The sequence below is a fragment of the Rosa chinensis genome, chromosome 1, assembly GCF_002994745.2.
Source record: "Rosa chinensis cultivar Old Blush chromosome 1, RchiOBHm-V2, whole genome shotgun sequence".
NCBI lineage: Eukaryota > Viridiplantae > Streptophyta > Magnoliopsida > Rosales > Rosaceae > Rosa > Rosa chinensis.
Genome location: NC_037088.1, coordinates 41,194,580 through 41,212,471, shown reverse-complemented (window position 1 = coordinate 41,212,471; position 17,892 = coordinate 41,194,580). Strand labels below are relative to the sequence as shown.

General features: G+C 39.5%; 1 protein-coding gene and 1 pseudogene across 1 annotated transcript; both read left to right on the top strand.

The window, feature by feature from the left end:
• Positions 1–571: 571 nt before the first annotated feature.
• Positions 572–17,654, top strand: LOC112182138 (annotated as a pseudogene).
• On the top strand, positions 15,322–17,387 carry LOC121049406 (disease resistance protein RPP2B-like). The gene is made up of 5 exons (XM_040506699.1): positions 15,322–15,363; positions 15,462–16,346; positions 16,472–16,748; positions 16,806–17,063; positions 17,221–17,387. The coding sequence occupies exons 1-5, from the start codon at positions 15,322–15,324 to the stop codon at positions 17,385–17,387; spliced, it is 1,629 nt and encodes a 542-aa protein (XP_040362633.1).
• Positions 17,655–17,892: the final 238 nt, after the last annotated feature.

Sequence of the window (17,892 nt, the reverse complement as noted above, 5' to 3'; positions counted from 1 at the left end):
ATCTCCTTGAAAAGGATGAAATCTTTCTTCCCACAAAGATCTACAGTTTCATGGGCTCATGGCTGAAGGAAAGTGACTGACTTTCACTCTGTTTTTATGAGCATGCTAATAGAGGTTTGAGTAGCTGGAAAGAAAAACTAATATCAAATCAAGTAGGTAGACATATTCTTACAGCTGAAATTAGCAGGTATACTGACTTTTTTTTAAATTTTTTTTTTTTTCATAAGAAGCACCAATACTGACTTATTGATTCTAAGTATAACGAACATTCAAACGGCTTGGAGAACCAAGCCTCTGGTTCAAGATATTCTCCAGTTGGCCACTTTTCTCAACTCAGTTTCTTTTACGCATGTGAAGAGGGAAGCGAATTTCTTAGCTGATGCTATTGCCTCTGTCGATCATCACGGTCCTGCTCAGAGCGAGCCAGTAATCTTGGACATACGAAGTATCTAGGAAACTAAATTTCTACTTTTGCTTAGAAACCAAGCTAGGATCACACTTTCGCCCAAAAAAAAAAAGCTGGACTGCGATTTTCTGATCGCGGAGCTCCTTGAAATAGATCGATCTGTATTATCATCCATGGCACTTGTTACGTCATCAGCTCAAGAAGCTTCTTCTTCCAACGATTCTTCTTCTCGATTCAGTTATCACGTTTTCTTGAGTTTCAGAGGCGAGGAGACTCGCAAGACTTTCACTGACCATCTCTACACAGCCTTGACCAATGCAGGGTGAAAACACCGAATGGATCACAATATGTAATAGAGGTAAATAACACAAGAATTGCTGACGCAGTGTAAATCTCTCCACTGAGGAAACTTCACTGCGAGACTGTTTACGTAGCCTACACGAAGGATAAATCCACTATGTGTAAAGAGAACACAATTACAAGTAGTGATGTTGATCACAATCACTTTACTAGCACACAATGCTAACTTGTTTACAATTGCAGAAACTATACTACACACGTAGCCAATGCTTAGTGTAATCTCTATACTATAGATCTCCCCCTCAGTTGCTTGTATCAAGAACTCACTGATCTCAAATATGACACATGAAATGTATGTAGTGAGAAAACAAATTACTGAAGAAACAAAGAGAGTTTTGGCATAAAACTGTTGGTGAAGACTAAGCAACACACAAAGAAAACGAGTATTTGTGAAAGCCAAAAACCCTAGCTCAGAAAGCAGTTTCAAAACCTTTTATAGAGGAGCAAGACTCCCCCTCAATCAAATCTCTTATTGCATCACCGAATAAGATATGTATGTAAAGGTTTTTAAACCAGCAAATAAATTTTCCTATTTTTGTGCATATCCAATCTCCATGTGATATGTAAGATGAAAACATTTTAATGAAGATAAGCATATCAGATCATCTATCCAATATGCAAATCAAATTAAATCATGTAAAATGATATGCATGAGTCTTACCTTTAACGCAAGATCAGTGAGGCGATCCTCCTTGATTTTCTCTGCAATATTTGATTCTGCAATCTTCTTCTTGTTTCCTTGATTTACCAAGAATGCAGGAGAAGTATTCTCCTAATGTTCTGTAATCTCTGATCTCCTAGAGGCAATAGGAAAGTGTGTGTTGAATGGCATTGACCCAAATACTGACAATCTCCCCCTTTGGGCATTCCCATTCAACACATGTCCTTTTTTTTTTTTTTTTCATGTTTGAACCCCTGCATGTTAGATTTTACAGATAATAATAGATAACAAAGGTTAGCTTCTCGGATCAAGGAATCAGTTTCCATCCTTTTCCAGATCCAAGTTGCCAAAAATAAATCTCACATAATATAGTAAAAATAAGCATCCTAGTTAGTTTGTGCTTATGCACTTACAACCCCAAAAGCAAAAATAAATATTGTCCAACAGAATTTAAAATGCAGAAAACATAAATTAAAAAAACTTTACTTCTGCCCCTTTGAATGGGAAGGCCCGACGAACTCCTCCAGAAGCTTGGTGACATTGTCCTGAAACTCCTCGCTGTCCATTGAAGCCGAGCTCTCCTCAGGTGCGACTGCCTCCTAGACTGCGGTGGATGGACCGGGAGGGTGGCGCTGCATGTTCCGGATCTCCTTGGTGAGGTTGGTCAGGGCATGATGAGTACGAACCAGAAGAGAGTGCATGTCGTCCATGTCGGTAGTGAGACATGCAATCCTCTAGTCAGCCACCAGGATGGTGTCGCGAAGGCTATCCAGAGAAACAGGAGGAGGAGGAATAGCAGAAGGCGCACCAGAAGGGGAGGGGCGAAGAGGAGGACTCCGGCTGCGTTCAAGGTGCATGTTGGGATGAAGGATGCCGGCTCTGGCAGCGGCCTGACGGCCCTCCTCTGGAGGAGGAAGACGCCGATGTCCACCAAGTCGAGTAGTGATCTTTGTGCGAACCATGATGAGAGAACCTGCACACTGAGACAAATAAGAGTAAAATCCGAGAGACAGGAGAGGTTATATATATGGAACCAGTAGGGTTAGAGAAAACCAAAGGACACACTGGTTGGGATAGCGTCTCAAAGGGGAGAGGAATTATGACAGTTTAGTTCTCCGAGATACACGCATGCAAATTACTTCTCCCCCTCAACTTAGGCGTAAACAATAAGAGAATGAAGTGCAACCATATGGCAATTAAGTGAGAACTCGAAGAGACAACCAGAAGCACAAAATCAGCAAATTTATCACACAATCTTTTCTAGTGATAAGTAACAAGGCAATGAATGCAGTTGTCATATTGAACAGAGAAAATATAACATAGCTGAAACACAAAGAGCACTAATCAATTAATGAAAGGAACATATTTCCATGTATCAACCACGATGTATTCCATCAACAAATAGAGTTTGTACTCATTATTAGACATGACCTCGTAAACCGGTGAAGAATGTGAGCATGAGCAGTACATGGGGCTTAGAGACATGTTCAGTGAAAGAGAGAAGAAGTGAAGAGGAAAACTTCACACATAGACTGAGCTCAGAAGACCTCCTAGAAGAAGTAGGAAACATTGTTCCCAGATACTTATTTGATTTGAGTCATAGACTTCTTTATGTTGTAAACAAGAACTCATGTAACAAGACCCGTATTAGCAACTCCCAGACCAGACGATCTTAGGGTACTAAGCATAACAAGGATGCTCCAAGAAGAGAGTCTCGAGTTGTTGTTGGAATTTTCACAATTTACGTACACATTTCACCTACCAACTCGTTTCTTGCAAACCTTGGAAAGTTCACCACAACCAAGGCCTGATTACTTTGAGTGATAGGATACAGATAACCATTCTCGTTTCTTACAAATCCTTGAAAGTTCACCACAACAAGGACCTGATTACTTTAAGAAGAGGAAATTAGCCATCTGAGCATATTAAGCATTTTGCCTACTTTACCTATTCTCCCATGACAAGGAACACGAAACATGCCACCACATAAAGCTATAAGTGAAGTGCATAGTAAAGTGACGTGATTCAATGACTAATCATGAGTACATAATCATTTGTCCAGAATAAGGCATGGCCATAAAATGTACATAGCCGAAAATATATGCATTTCACTAGTGATAGTGGTCAAAATATACTAAGATCACGAATTTCTCAATCAACAGTGGACAGACATTCTTGTGCCTTACTGCTTAGAATATATCCCTAGTGCATTTCTCAACAACTCAAACCTAGCAGTGTCAAGAGGCTTAGTGAACAGATCAACAAGTTGACTCTTAGTGGGCACAAAGCTTAACTCAAGTATATTTTGCTCAACCAAATCCCTAATGAAATGATATCGAAGATCAATGTGCTTTGTTCTAGAGTGTTGAACAAGATTCTTTGTGATGTTAATAGCACTTGTGTTGTCACAGAAGATAGACAACTTACCTTGAGAAATGCCATAATCATGAAACATTTGCTTCATCCACAACATTTGTGTGCAACAACTTCCAGCTGCAACATATTCAGCCTCTGCAGTAGATAGGGAAATGCAATTTTGTTTCTTGCTGTGCCAAGCTACAAGATTGTTTCCAATAAAAAAATAGCCTCCAGAAGTGCTTTTTCTATCCTTTAGGTTTCCTCCCCAGTCAGCATCAGAATACCCTGTAATTTCTACGTTAGTATCGAAGGTATAGAAAATACCACAGTTAACTATACCTGAAATATATCGGATGATTCTTTTGACAGCTTCCAAGTGGGATTCTTTGGGATTCGCTTGAAAGCGAGCACACACTCCCACACTGTAGGAAATATCAGGTCGACTGGTAGTGAGATACAGTAAGCTTCCAATCATGCTTCTGTAGAGAGTGGAATCGATGGATTTCCCATGCGGATCTTCACTCAGTTTGGTAGTGGTGCTCATGGGATTGTTGACCTCTTACTTGGATTCAAGACCAAATTTCTTGATGAGATTCTCAGCATATTTGGTTTGAGAGAGAAAGGTACCTACATCAAGTTGCTTTACTTGCAGTCCAAGGATAAAGGTTAGCTCACCACACATGCTCATTTCAAATTCACTTTCCATGACAGATTGAAATTCATTGACAAGATATTTAAAGGTGGAACCAAAATCAATGTCATCAACATACACCTAAGCAATGATAAGATCAATTTTCACATGTTTTACAAATAAAGTTTTATCAATTGATCCTCTCGAGTACCCTTTTTCCACAAGATGAGTGGAAAGTCTTTCATACCAGGCTCATGGAGCCTGCTTGAGTCCATATAAGGCTTTCTTGAGTTTGTATACATGGTCCAGGTTATGTGGATCTTTGAAACCTTGAGGTTGTTCCACATAAACTTCTTCTTGTAGGATACCATTGAGAAAAGCTGTTTTGACATCCATTTGGAAAAGTTTGAACCTAAGATGACAAGCCACAGACAAAAGTAATCTCACAGACTCTAGTCGTGCAACAGGAGCAAAAGTTTCATCAAAATCAAGTCCCTCGACCTGTGAATATCCTTGTGCAACTAGCCTAGCTTTGTTTCTAATGACATTTCCTTTTTCATCACTTTTATTTTTGAAAATCCATTTAGTGCCTATGACATTGCAATTACTAGGTCTTGGTACTAAGTACCACACATCATTCCTAGCAAACTGATTCAATTCTTCCTGTATAGCACTAATCCATTGATCATCCAATAAGGCTTCCTTAGCATTTTTTGGTTCAACCAATGACACAAACCCAAATTGGGATATTACATTGATGTTCATCATATTTTCAGAGGTAAAACAAAGCAATACATTGTCATGGCTTACCTGATCTTGACTTACCTGTGTGGTAGCTTGACTTCTGGTCCTTAGGCCATCTGAAGCTCTCCCAATGATGTCTTGATCAGAGTGATCCTTTCGAACTTGTTTGAACCCTTGTCTCATTGTCGGAGCTGGTTCAAAGATGCTGTCATTGATCTCTTCTTCCTTAGCTTTGGCTTCTTGACTGGATGCAGGTGTGGTTGAGATTGGTGGGGTTGATGTGTCTGCAAATGATTCTTCCTGTTTCACACCTTGATCATCAATAGAAACATTAATCGATTCCATAACAACTCGAGTTCTCTTGTTGTAGACTCTATAAGCTCTACTGGTCAGAGAATAACCTAAGAACACACCATCATCACTCCTTGCATCGAATTTAGCAAGATGCTCTCTATCTCTTAAGATGTAGCAAGGACTTCCAAAAATATGAAAGTGCCCTACATTTGGCTTCTTACCTTTCCACAGTTCATACGCAGTTTGATCAATACCTGGTCTTAAGAAGACTCTGTTGATTGTATAACATGCAATACTTATAGCCTCAGCCCAAAAGTTTGTGCTTAGACTTGCAGCATGCAGCATAACTCTGGCCATATCCAATAATACTCTATTCTTTCTTTCAACAATTCCATTTTGTTGTGGAGTAATTGGGGCTGAAAACTCATAGGAAACACCAAGCTCATTGAAATAGTTAGTGAAAGCAGCATTCTTGAACTCAGTTCCATTATCAGATCTAACTCTGACCATACTGAGATTTGATGATTGTTTTTCTATCAACATTTTCTGACTTAAATTGTTGAATGATTCAAAAGTTTCAATTTTTTCTTTCAAAAAATTCACCCAGGTAAACCTAGAGAAGTCATCTACTACTACCAACATATAGATTTTACCTCCAATGCTTTTAGATTGAGCTGGTCCCATGAGGTCCATGTGTATCAATTCCAGAACTTTTATGGTTGTAGCAGAGTTCACCACTTTGTGAGGTGCTTTGGTTTGCTTTCCAATCCTGCATCCTCCACACATTTTATCAGTCTTACCTTTTAGAGCTGGCAAGCCTCTGACATATTGCTTGGATGATATCTTTAGTAGATCTTGATAGTTCACATGTCCGAGCCTTCTATGCCATAGTTCAAATGTCTCTTCTGTTGATCTTACTGAAAGACAAGACTGCATGGCAGAAGATTCATTAGCTTTAATATGATAGCAATTGTCACAAGATCTCTTACCTCCCATAATGCCTTCACCTTTGTGATTAAGAACAAGACATCATTGTTTATTGAACCATACATCTTCATAATTATCAGCCAGATGATTGACACTAATCAGATTCGTTGTCAGTCCTTCAACATACAGTACATTCTTGAGATTTGGAATCCCAGGAGTATTCATAGTGCCTCGAGCCAGTATGTTTGCTTTTCTTCCATCACCAAAGGTGACAGATCCTGTGGTGCACTCATCTTCAAAGGAAGAAAACCATGCCTTGTCTCCAGTCATATGTCGAGAACAGCCATTGTCAACGTACCAAAAGTCCCTACGTTTATCTGCTAGAGCAGTGAGAGCTACTAGACATGTGGCTTTGATATATGTTGAATTCTCACCTGAATTCACATGTGATATACAACAAGCAGCATTAGTAGTATCAATATGGATAGGAGAACCATTTTTTTCTACTTTTCTTAGTCCAAACAGATTTTCTACCAACATTTGGTATATTGTTTTTGGAAACTAACTTAATCAGTTTATTAATGATTTCCGTTTGTTCTCTAGGCTCACTTTGCATGGATTCCACAGTGCATGTTTCATACTGTAATTTATTAATTCTCTCATTGCACCTAGGTCTAATATGTCCGATCTTACCACAGTGATGACAGATAGGAATAAAAGACTTAGATTGAGTATACCTGTTTTGACCAGTAGCAATTCCTTGGTCAAACTTTAGCTGTTGAGTAAATTTCGGTTGTTCCTTTTCTTGATTCTTGTCCTTTATGACAACATCAGCACAAGATTCATCATTTTCAACAGCTGATCGTGATTCTTTGACAAACTTGGTGGTTGTGGACTTCTCACCTGAGTAGCCGAGTCCAAAAGTATTGTGAGGAGCTTTTCCTGATCCAAACAGTCTTGATACAGCTCTTGAGCTGATATCAAACTTAATGAACTTATCTTGAGTAGCTTTTAACTCTTCCTGCAAGGAATCAATTTCGGTTAGTAAATTAAAATTTAAAGCATGTTGCCCTTTTACCTCTAGCTCTAACACTTTGACTTTGTTGTTGAGTTCAGTGCGTTCAATCCCCCATATTAGTGGTTCCTTGTCATTTGTCACACTGGTGAGTTTATTCCTTTCTTGTTCCCATGTGTTCTGAGATTCTTTCAGCAACCTCTTCATCTCTTCCTTTTCAGCATTCAATGTCTGATTTTCTCTTTCTAATTCCATGTTTCTAATCAAAGTAACCTTTGATGCTTTGTAGAGTTGCTTGCAGCGGACAGTAGTTTCATCATCAGAGAAGGCTTCATCACTCTCTGAATCTGTCAATAGAGATGACACAAACGCTGCATTCTCCACTTCCTGAGTTTCATCATCTCCCATGGTCATTGTTTCAAACTCAAAAATTAAGGCTTGCAATTTTTGTGCTCGTACCTTTTTATTCCCTTAGTAAGTAGTTTGTTACAGATCCCATGCTTGCTTGGCAGTGTCACAATGACTAATTCTCAATTTTTCACGTTTAGAGAGAGCTGTGAAGATACTATTCTTGGCTTTGAAATCTGCTTGCAGATCACGAACTTCTTCATCAGTCCAGTCCTTTCTAGGTTTAGAAATAGTAGTTGAGGACCCTTCACCTTTGGCTGGAACAACAGGTATCTTCCAGCCATTCTTAACAATGTTCCATACGTACTCATCTTGTGCATAGAGATATGACTTCATATAAATTTTCCATTGAGTGTACTTTTCACATCCACCATCAAACCACGAAGGACTGTTAACCGATCCACCAGCAGCTCTATCACGCGAGTGTTCCATCGTCACGGAGACCTACTAGAAGATTCTAGAACCCGCTCTGATGCCAATTGAAAACACAGAATGGATCACAATATGTAATAGAGGTAAATAACACAAGAATTGCTGATGCAGTGTAAACCTCTCCACTGAGGAAACTTCACTGCAAGGCTGTTTACGTAGCCTACATGAAGGATAAATCCACTATGTGTAAAGAGAACACAATTACAAGTAGTGATGTTGATCACAATCACTTTACTAGCACACAATGCTAACTTGTTTACAATTGCAGAAACTATACTACACACATAGCCAATGCTTAGTGTAATCTCTATACTATAGATCTTCCCCTCAGTTGCTTGTATCAAGAACTCACTGATCTCAAATACGACACATGAAATGTATGTAGTGAGAAGACAAATTACTTAAGAAACAAAGAGAGTTTTGGCATAAAATTGTTGGTGAAGACTAAGCAACACACAAAGAAAACGATTATTTGTGAAAGCCAAAAACCCTAGCTTAGAAAGCAGTTTCAAAACCTTTTATAGAGGAGCAAGACTCCCCCTCAATCAAATCTCTTATTGCATCACCGAATAAGATATGTATGTAAAGGTTTTTAAACCAGCAAATAAATTTTCCTATTTTTGTGCATATCCAATCTCCAAGTGATATGTAAGATGAAAACATTTTAATGAAGATAAGCATATCAGATCATCTATCCAATATGCAAATCAAATTAAATCATGTAAAATGATATGCATGAGTCCTACCTTTAATGCAAGATCAGTGAGGCGATCTTCCTTGATTTTCTCTGCAATCTTCTTCTTGTTTCCTTGATTTACCGAGAATGCAGGAGATATATTCTCCTAATGTTCTGTAATCTCTGATCTCTTAGAGGCAATAGGAAAGTGTGTGTTGAATGGCATTGACCCAAATACTTACACATGGTTTCGCACTTTCCGAGACGATGATGAGCTTCCCAGAGGAGAAGACATCAAACCAGAACTAGAGAGAGCCATCCAACAGTCAAAAAGTTCTGTCATTGTGTTTTCCAAAGACTACGCTTCTTCCCGATGGTGCCTTGACGAGGTTGTCATGATCCTTCAACACAAGAAGACCTCCAACCATGTTGTCTTACCCGTCTTCTACGATATCGATCCATCTCACTTGAGGAAGCAAACAGGGAGTGTTGGAAAAGCATTTGTTAAACATCAGAAAAAGCAATCACTGGAGAAGTTGAATAGATGGAGGGAAGCACTTGCACAGGTTGCAGATCTAGCAGGAATGGTGCTACAAAATCAAGCTGATGGGTAATTCCACTTTCCATCATTACTAGCTCATTTGTTATGAAGATTTCACTAACAAACATCTATTCATCTCTATTATCAAGATTATTAACATTGTCATGTCATTATCCCAAGTCTTGGCAATTGGTGTTGCTGATTGATTTTTTCATTTTGAATACAACTTTTTAAGGCATGAGGCAGAGTTTATCAAGAAAATTGTTAAAGTGATTGAAGACAAACAATGTCGCGTGCCCTTAAGTGTTACACCTTACCTAGTCGGAATTCAAGATCAGGTTGAAAACATTATGGTTATAAGATGGATCATATGATGTTGGCATATGGGGAATTTGTGGTATTGGTGGCATAGGAAAGACAACCATTGCACGAGTTGTTTACAATTCTAATTTTGAAAGATTTGAAGGAAGAAGTTTCGTTGAAAATGTGAGAGGAATTTATGAACAACCCAATGGGCTAGTTCAGATACAGAAACAGCTCCTTTCTGATATTTTGAGTGGCAGAAAAGTGAAAATACAGAGTGTCAGTGAGGGGATAATGATGATTAAGGATGTCATAGGATCTAAAAAAGTACTTGTTGTTCTAGATGATATTGATCGTACGGGCCAATTAGATGCAGTACTTAGTATGAGAAATTGTTTCTGTCCAGGAAGTAAAATTATCATAACAACTAGGCAGGCAGGGTTGTTAGAGGCTCGTCAAGTTAATAATGTGCAAATGGTTGGATTTCTAAATGATGCTCATTCACTGGAGCTCTTTAGTTGGCATTGTTTTCGACAGGACCATCCCCTTGAAGATTACTGGGAGCTTTCAGAAAGGGTAGTTAACCACTGTGTAGGACTTCCCTTAGCTCTTCAGACTCTGGGTTCTTCTCTATCAGGGAAAAGTTTAGATGTATGGGAAAGTGCACTAAAGAAATTAAAGGTTATTTCAAACAGTGAAGTCCTGAGTAAACTTAGAATAAGCTATGATTCTTACACAAGATGATTATGACCAAAATTTGTGTTAGAAAGTTAATTTGCCATATCTTCCGTATGAGATAAGCATGATCTGTGTATATATGTGAATATTTGTATTCCTTGATTGTAGTTCCTTAATTGTAGCTGTAGCTTGATTGTAGGAATAGTTACCTTGTAATTAGGAGTCACTCCTTGAATATCTATTCACCGTGAATGAATGAAAATCTATTCTAGCCAAATATCTCTCTTTCATGGTATCAGAGCAGGACTAGAATCCTGACTCCATAGCCGCTGCACCTTGTCCCTCATGCAACAAATTTTTCTTCTCATTCTGTTGTACTCTATATCTCGTACAACAATCCTCGATCTCGTCTCTATGGGAAATCAAAATTTCAAATCATTTTTCATTGATCATTCTGATCATCCAGCCTTGGTGATAATGTTCAATCAACATAATCGACCAAATCAATCTAATCTGCAAAACGGTTCCTCCAGTTGCCGTCCTCTCTCCGAGCAACAACTTCAGCAAGTTTTGGCTATTTTGAATCACAAAGGATCTTATGATTCTTCTAGTCCTCAATCACATTCGGCTGCTGCCATGGCAGTTAGGAGCAACATGCCCAATCAGTCCTATTCTTCAGGTTTATTTAAGATCGCTTCCCGCAACTGGATCATTGACAGCAGGGAGACGGATCATATCTCTTCATCTCATAAATTATTTTCGCATAAGAGTAAAAATTGTTCATTGCCTCCTGTGTTATTACCTAGCGGAGAAAAGGCTAATATTGTTGCAAAAGGATCATTGCCTCTGAATTCTGTGTATTATCTGCGTGATGTATTGTGTGTGCCTACATTCAAAGTTGATCTGTTATTGGTCAGTAGTCTGACAAGGGGCTTGAATTGTTCAGTGACATTTTTCCCATATTGGTGTGTCTTGCAGGATCTGGCTACAAGGAGGATGATTGGTTTGGGTAAGCAGCGTGATGGATTATACTACTTAAAAGCATTGACCAATTCCTATTCATCACCAAACCATCTACCAGCCTGCAACCTCACAACCTCCTCTACTAATCTCTGGCATAGCCGTTTAGGTCATGTTTCTCATTCCCCGTTAAAATTCATTACTAAGAACTTCTTAAATCTTTCAGTTCAGCCTATCGATACTTGCCCTATTTATCCTTTGGCTAAGCAACATCGCTTGCCATTTGGTGTTAGTTCCATTTCATCTGAAAGACCTTTTGATCTTATTCATTGTGATATTTGGGGTCGATATAAAAACCCTTCTCTTTCTGGTGCTCATTACTTTCTTACTATAGTGGATGATTACACACGCTTTACTTGGATATTTTTGATGAGACGCAAAGATGAAGCACAATCACTTTTGAGACATTTTTTTCATTATGTGTCCACTCAATTCACATCTCGTATTAAAACTTTTCGAAGTGATAATGGTGCAGAATTTCTTTCACTTCAATCTTTCTTCAAAGATAATGGGGTTGTTTTTCAACACTCTTGTGTTTACATGCCTCAACAGAATGGGGTAGTGGAACGCAAACATCGTCACATTTTGCAAGTAGCACAAGCTCTCAAATTCCATGCACAACTCCCTACCCAATTTTGGGGGAATGTGTTCTTTCTGCAGTCCATATCATTAATCGTCTCCCCACTCCTCTTCTCTCTTTCCAAACACCTTTTGAACGTCTTTATAATAAATCTCCTTCTTTTTCTCACCTTCGGACTATCTGTTGCTTAGCTTATGCTACCAACCCTTGTGTCACTCATAAATTCTCCCTCGTGCTATCAAATGTGTGTTCATCGGATACCCAGTTGGTCAGAAGGCTTACAAACTATTTGATTTAACAAACCGAAAAGTTTTCACTAGTAGAGATGTAGTTTTTCATGAAAACACCTTCCCTTATGCATCTGTCGAATCCAGCCTCGTTCCCTCACCTTTGGCCCACACATCTGGCCCAATTCCTTTCCCCATTCACGACCCAACTCCATCTCTTGAACCTATGTTTGACTCTGACCCTATTCCACCTGGCACTTCTCTCCAATCCACCGAGCACACAACAGCCTCATCTCTCCCATCTCATGCCATACCCATCGTCCATTCTCCCTCTGCCACAACATCCTTGTCACCGAAACCACCTACTCCCTCCTCTCTGTCACCAGCGCCTTCATCGGCGTCTTCACCAGAACCCTCACCCGACCCACCCGCCCCTGCTCACAAGCCTCTTCGTCGCTCCAGCCGCACCACCGCCCCACCGGTGAAATTCCGAGATTATCTCTGTTCTCAGGTCATGCTTTCACCCTCCAACCGGTCATCTCCCTTGTTTCCAGGTCCACACAAGGGCACTCGCTATCCTCTCTCCAACTATGTCTCTTATCACCACTACCCGCCTGCACATCGCTCATTCATCACTCAGATCAGTCAGGTCACCGAACCCCGATCCTATTTGGAAGCTGCCGCCCATCCTTAGTGGCAAGAGGCGATGCGGTCTGAGTTGCAGGCCCTCCAAGCTAATGGCACGTGGACTCTCACTTCTCTTCCGGTCGGCAAGATCCTAATTAGCTGCCGTTGGGTGTACAAGATCAAACATCGCTCTGATGGCTCCATCGAAAGGTATAAAGCTCGATTAGTGGCCAAGGGCTTCACACAATTGGAAGGTGTTGATTATCAGGATACCTTTTCTGCCACTGCCAAAATTATTTATGTGCGTTGTTTACTTGCTTTGGCAGCAGCTCGTGGATGGTCCCTTCACCAATTGGATGTTAATAATGCCTTCCTCCACGGGGATCTCCACGAAGAAATCTATATGTCTCCACCGCCAGGGCTTCGGAGACAGGGGGAGGAACACTTGGTCTGCCGCCTTCATAAGTCGTTGTATGGTCTGAAACAGGCGTCTCGCCATTGGTTCGCAAAGTTCTCTAAAGCTATTCGATCCGCTGGTTATGTACAATCCAAAGCTGATTACTCTTTGTTCACCAGAAAACAAGGCAAGTCCTTTACTGCTCTTTTAATATATGTTGATGACATCCTAATTACTGGAAATGATCCTGTGAGTATTGCTGCACTCAAGAAATTTCTTCATAGTCATTTTCGTATTAAGGATCTTGGGGACTTGAAATATTTCCTTGGAATTAAGTTTTCTGCTTCTAGAAATGGGATTTTTATTTCCCAACGTAAATATGCATTGGAAATCATTAAGGATACAGGGTTGATAGGAGCAGCCCCTGTTGACACTCCTATGGAACGAGGATTAAAATTGTCTGACAAAAGTGACCTGCTCAAGGATCCGGCTCGTTACAGAAGACTAGTCGGGAGATTGATATATCTTACTGTTTCGCGACTGGATATCACATATTCTGTACATGTATTAAGTAGGTTCATGCATCAGCCTCGATAACTTCATATGGAAGTAGCTCTACGTGTTGTACGTTATCTTAAAAATGCTCCTGGACAAGGTTTGTTTTTCTCTTCAACAAGTGATTTCAGACTGCGGGCCTACTGTGATTCATATTGGGCAGGCTGCCCGATTACTAGACGATCAACCACAGGCTATTGTGTTTGTCTTGGTCCTTCGCTGGTTTCATGGAGATCCAAACGACAGAAAACTGTGTCGCTTTCTTCAGCTGAAGCAGAGTATGGAGCCATGACCGGTGCTTGTTGTGAGTTAACATGGCTTCGATGTCTTCTCAGAGATTTAGGAGTGCTGCATCAGGAACCCGCCTTGCTATATTGTGATAATAAAGCCGCATTGCACATTGCAGCAAACCCTATTTTTCATGAGCGAACTCGACACATTGAGATGGACTGCCACTACATCAGAGATAAAATCCAAGATGGTTCAATTGCTACAAAATTTGTCAGTTCTACACATCAATTGGCGGATGTCCTAACCAAGGCTTTGGGAAAGGAGATTTTTACTCCTATGATTCGCAAGTTGGGAGTTCGAGATATTCACTCTCCAACTTGAGGGGGAGTGTTAGAAAGTTAATCTTGCATATCTTCCGTATGAGGTAAGCATGATCTGTGTATATATGTGAATATTTGTATTCCTTGATTGTAGTTCCTTAATTGTAGCTGTAGCTTGATTGTAGGAATAGTTACCTTGTAATTAGGAGTCACTCCTTGTATATCTATTCACCGTGAATGAATGAAAATCTATTCCAGCCAAATATCTCTCTTTCAATTTGTTCCTCCATATTGCATGTTTCTTTATTGGAAAGGACAAGGACGTCATTGTCAAAACACTAGATGGATGCGATTTCTACACCACTGTTGGCATTCAAAACCTCATTGACAGATGTTTGGTGTTTTGTGATGGTTATAACAAAATTAGGATGCATCAGATGATTAGAGACATGGGAAGAGAGATTGTTCGCCTAGAATCAAAGTATCCTGAGAAACGTAGTAGATTATGGCATGATAGAGATTCTTTCAATGTACTGAGAGAAAAAAATGTAAGAAAAACCTTGCTCCTTTTGTGTTTTTTATATTTTTTTCCCTCATTTTTCCTTTTGCGCATTTCTGTTGTTATTTATTACTCAATATGCTTTTTCTTTCCTCTTCTTCTGTAGGGTTCAAAAAAAATTGAAGGCCTCGTCCTTAACATGCATATGTACCTCGGAGACAATCCTTCAAGAAATTCAGATGAGGTAGTGTTGGAAACAAATTCATTTACACGCATGCGCAAACTAAGATTACTAGAATTTTGTGATGTTCAACTGATCGAATGGAAGTTATGAAGAGTTTCCTAAAGGATTAAGATGGTTGTGCTGGGCTGAATTCCTTTTAGATTCTCTTCCGAGTGATTTTCTTTTGGAGTACCTTGTTGTACTTGAAATGCCCAGTAGTAACTTGAGACAGGTGTGGAAGGGAATGAAGGTATGCTATAACACAGTTTTTATCTTTTTCCTTTTTTATTTGAGCTTGTGGCATGATTGTGAGAATTAACTCCCTACATTTTAATTCTTGTTCCACAGAACCAGCTTCCATCATTGAAGATCCTTGATCTCAGCAATTCCATTTACCTGACTGAAGTTAGTGAGTTTTCATTAGTCCCCAATCTAGAAAAATTGATTCTTGAACATTGTCCAAGCTTGGTTGAAATCCATGAATCCATTGAAAACCTAAAGAGTCTTGTTTATTTGACTTTGAAAGATTGCAAAACTATTAGCAAGCTTCCAGAGAGTTTTTCTAAGCTTAAATCACTGGAGACAGTTATTATATCTGGCTGCTCAAATCTGAGAGAGTTTCCAGTGCAGATGAGTAAGATGGAATCTCTGAAAGTGCTTGAAATAGATGAAGTTCCCATAAATCGAATGCTCACTACGACAGGGGAGCTCATATCATGGCCGCGAAAAAGTATAGATAATTTTTGGGCTTCATTCCCCTCAAATTTAGTTGATTTGAGTCTTAGAAACTGCGGACTTTCTGATGATGATTTTCCTATGGGTTTTAGTAACTTGCGCTCACTGCAGACATTGGATCTAAGCATGAATCCAATTTCTGGCTTACCAGATTGCATCAGAGGCCTTGGAGGGATTGATCTCCATAAGTTGCAAAAGTGTACAAGTCTCAAATCTCTTGTAAGACTACCAAAAGTAAAAGTACTGGATATGTGGGACTGTGACTCATTGGAAAAAGTTACTTTTCAGTCATTATCATGCATACCAAAGAGAATAGACATGTATCTGAGTAGGCGCTCCAAACTAGCTGAGATTGAGCACTGGTTCAAGTTGGAACCTATTGTAAAGGTTGATGTAAAAATAATTAACCTTTTAGGTTTGTGCAACTTGAAACCTATGGAAGCCATTAAGATGTACAACGCCAGCCTTTATGTATCAGAGAAAATGCATCCCATTCAGGTGCCTCTCTCTCTCTCTCTCTCTCTCTCTCTCTCTCTCTCTCTCTCTCTCTCTCGCGCATATAGTCATTTTTTATGCAAAGTTCTGTAATGACTTGGTATACATATATATATATATAATTATAGGGAGTGTCTGAATATGGTATATTCAACACATTTATTCTTGGAAACGAGGTTCCGGGGCAGTTCAGCCATAGAAGCAGCGGTGCCTCCTCAATGTCTTTTACTATGCCTTTACTTCCTCCTAACCTCGGGATTCGAGGCTTCAACTTCTTCTCTGTCTATGCGAAGTCCAAAGGTCTTCGTTCTGGTCTTTTACCTAATCATCCTGTAATGATAAGATTCACTAATAAGAGCAAGTCTCTGAAGTGGATCTATGGGCCATCATTCTATGGCATTCCAAGTGAGGAAAAAGACATGATATGGTTGAGCCATTGGAAGTAGGGGAATCGATTGGCAGGTGGCGATGAAGTCACTGTTTCAGTGTTTACACCAGAGCAACATTTTCATTTAAAAGAATGGGGCATTCAGATTGTGGAAGAACAAGAAGACCAGATGATCAGTACCCAAGATAGCAGCAGCAACATAAATTCTTGTTATGATCCAGATCAAGATGTCAATGACGTCATTGGTGGAGATTTATTAGAGTATCAGGTGATGCCAGGAACATACTTGCTTAGCGGTGGACCTTTAGAAGCAACTAGAGAAATGTATAATAGTTAGATCGATAAGTCTGTTTGGTTGAATAACATGTTTGAAGACTCTGCGGAAGAAACAGGTGTGTAATAACATGTTTATAGTTTATCTTGTTCTCTGATTGATATTCTATTCTATATATGTGGATTTTCTGCTACTAATTTTTTTTTGTTTTATAGAAGAAAGGCAGCAACAGCAGCATCATGGTGAGTCTGGCATGACGCCTGCAGCAGAAGCAGAAGTAGAAGCAGATAGGGTTTGCATTGGCTGCAAGTTTGTCATTATGGCCATTATCCGATGGTCACTTGCTCTTTGCTCCCCAAGTGAAGGAAATGACAGGTCCTGAACTCCTGATGACGGGTGATGTAAAAGACAAGTGCCAAATTTTATAAGTGTATAAAAATATGTATGTGCCCCTCGTTGCTGATCATATATATAACAACATCACATTGTAAAGAGGCACCATCTATATCATTAAGTGGTAAGCACAGGGACATTCATGCAACTCTGTAGTTTGTACAGTACTATGAAAATTAGTTAAGGAAATAGGTATGCAATCACCAAGCATGTTAGATAATATCAATAATATCATTGGACACTGACCGTTCTCTTACTGATTAATTAGCATTGGCATTACAAGTTTATCAATATTCCTTGTAGATTATCAGGAGAGGGGTAGCAAAAGGTCACAGAGTCTGCAAGGTTGTTTTTTTTTTTTGGCTGAAAGATGAGTGAAAGAGAGGAGTAATCTCCCTAACACTCTAATGAATTAATCAAAGAAAAAGTATATAACAAGAGAGGGGGACAAAACCAAAACCTCTCAAAGCAAACTAACAATTAAACAAACCTAG

Coding starts and splice junctions, on each gene's coding strand:
- LOC121049406 (XM_040506699.1), top strand. CDS start 15,322: ATGCCCAGTAGTAACTTGAGACAGGTGTGGAAGGGAATGAAG. Junction 16,749..16,805: donor ATCATTCTATGGCATTCCAA/GTGAGGAAAAAG, acceptor ATCGATTGGCAG/GTGGCGATGAAGTCACTGTT. Junction 17,064..17,220: donor AACTAGAGAAATGTATAATA/GTTAGATCGATA, acceptor TTTGTTTTATAG/AAGAAAGGCAGCAACAGCAG.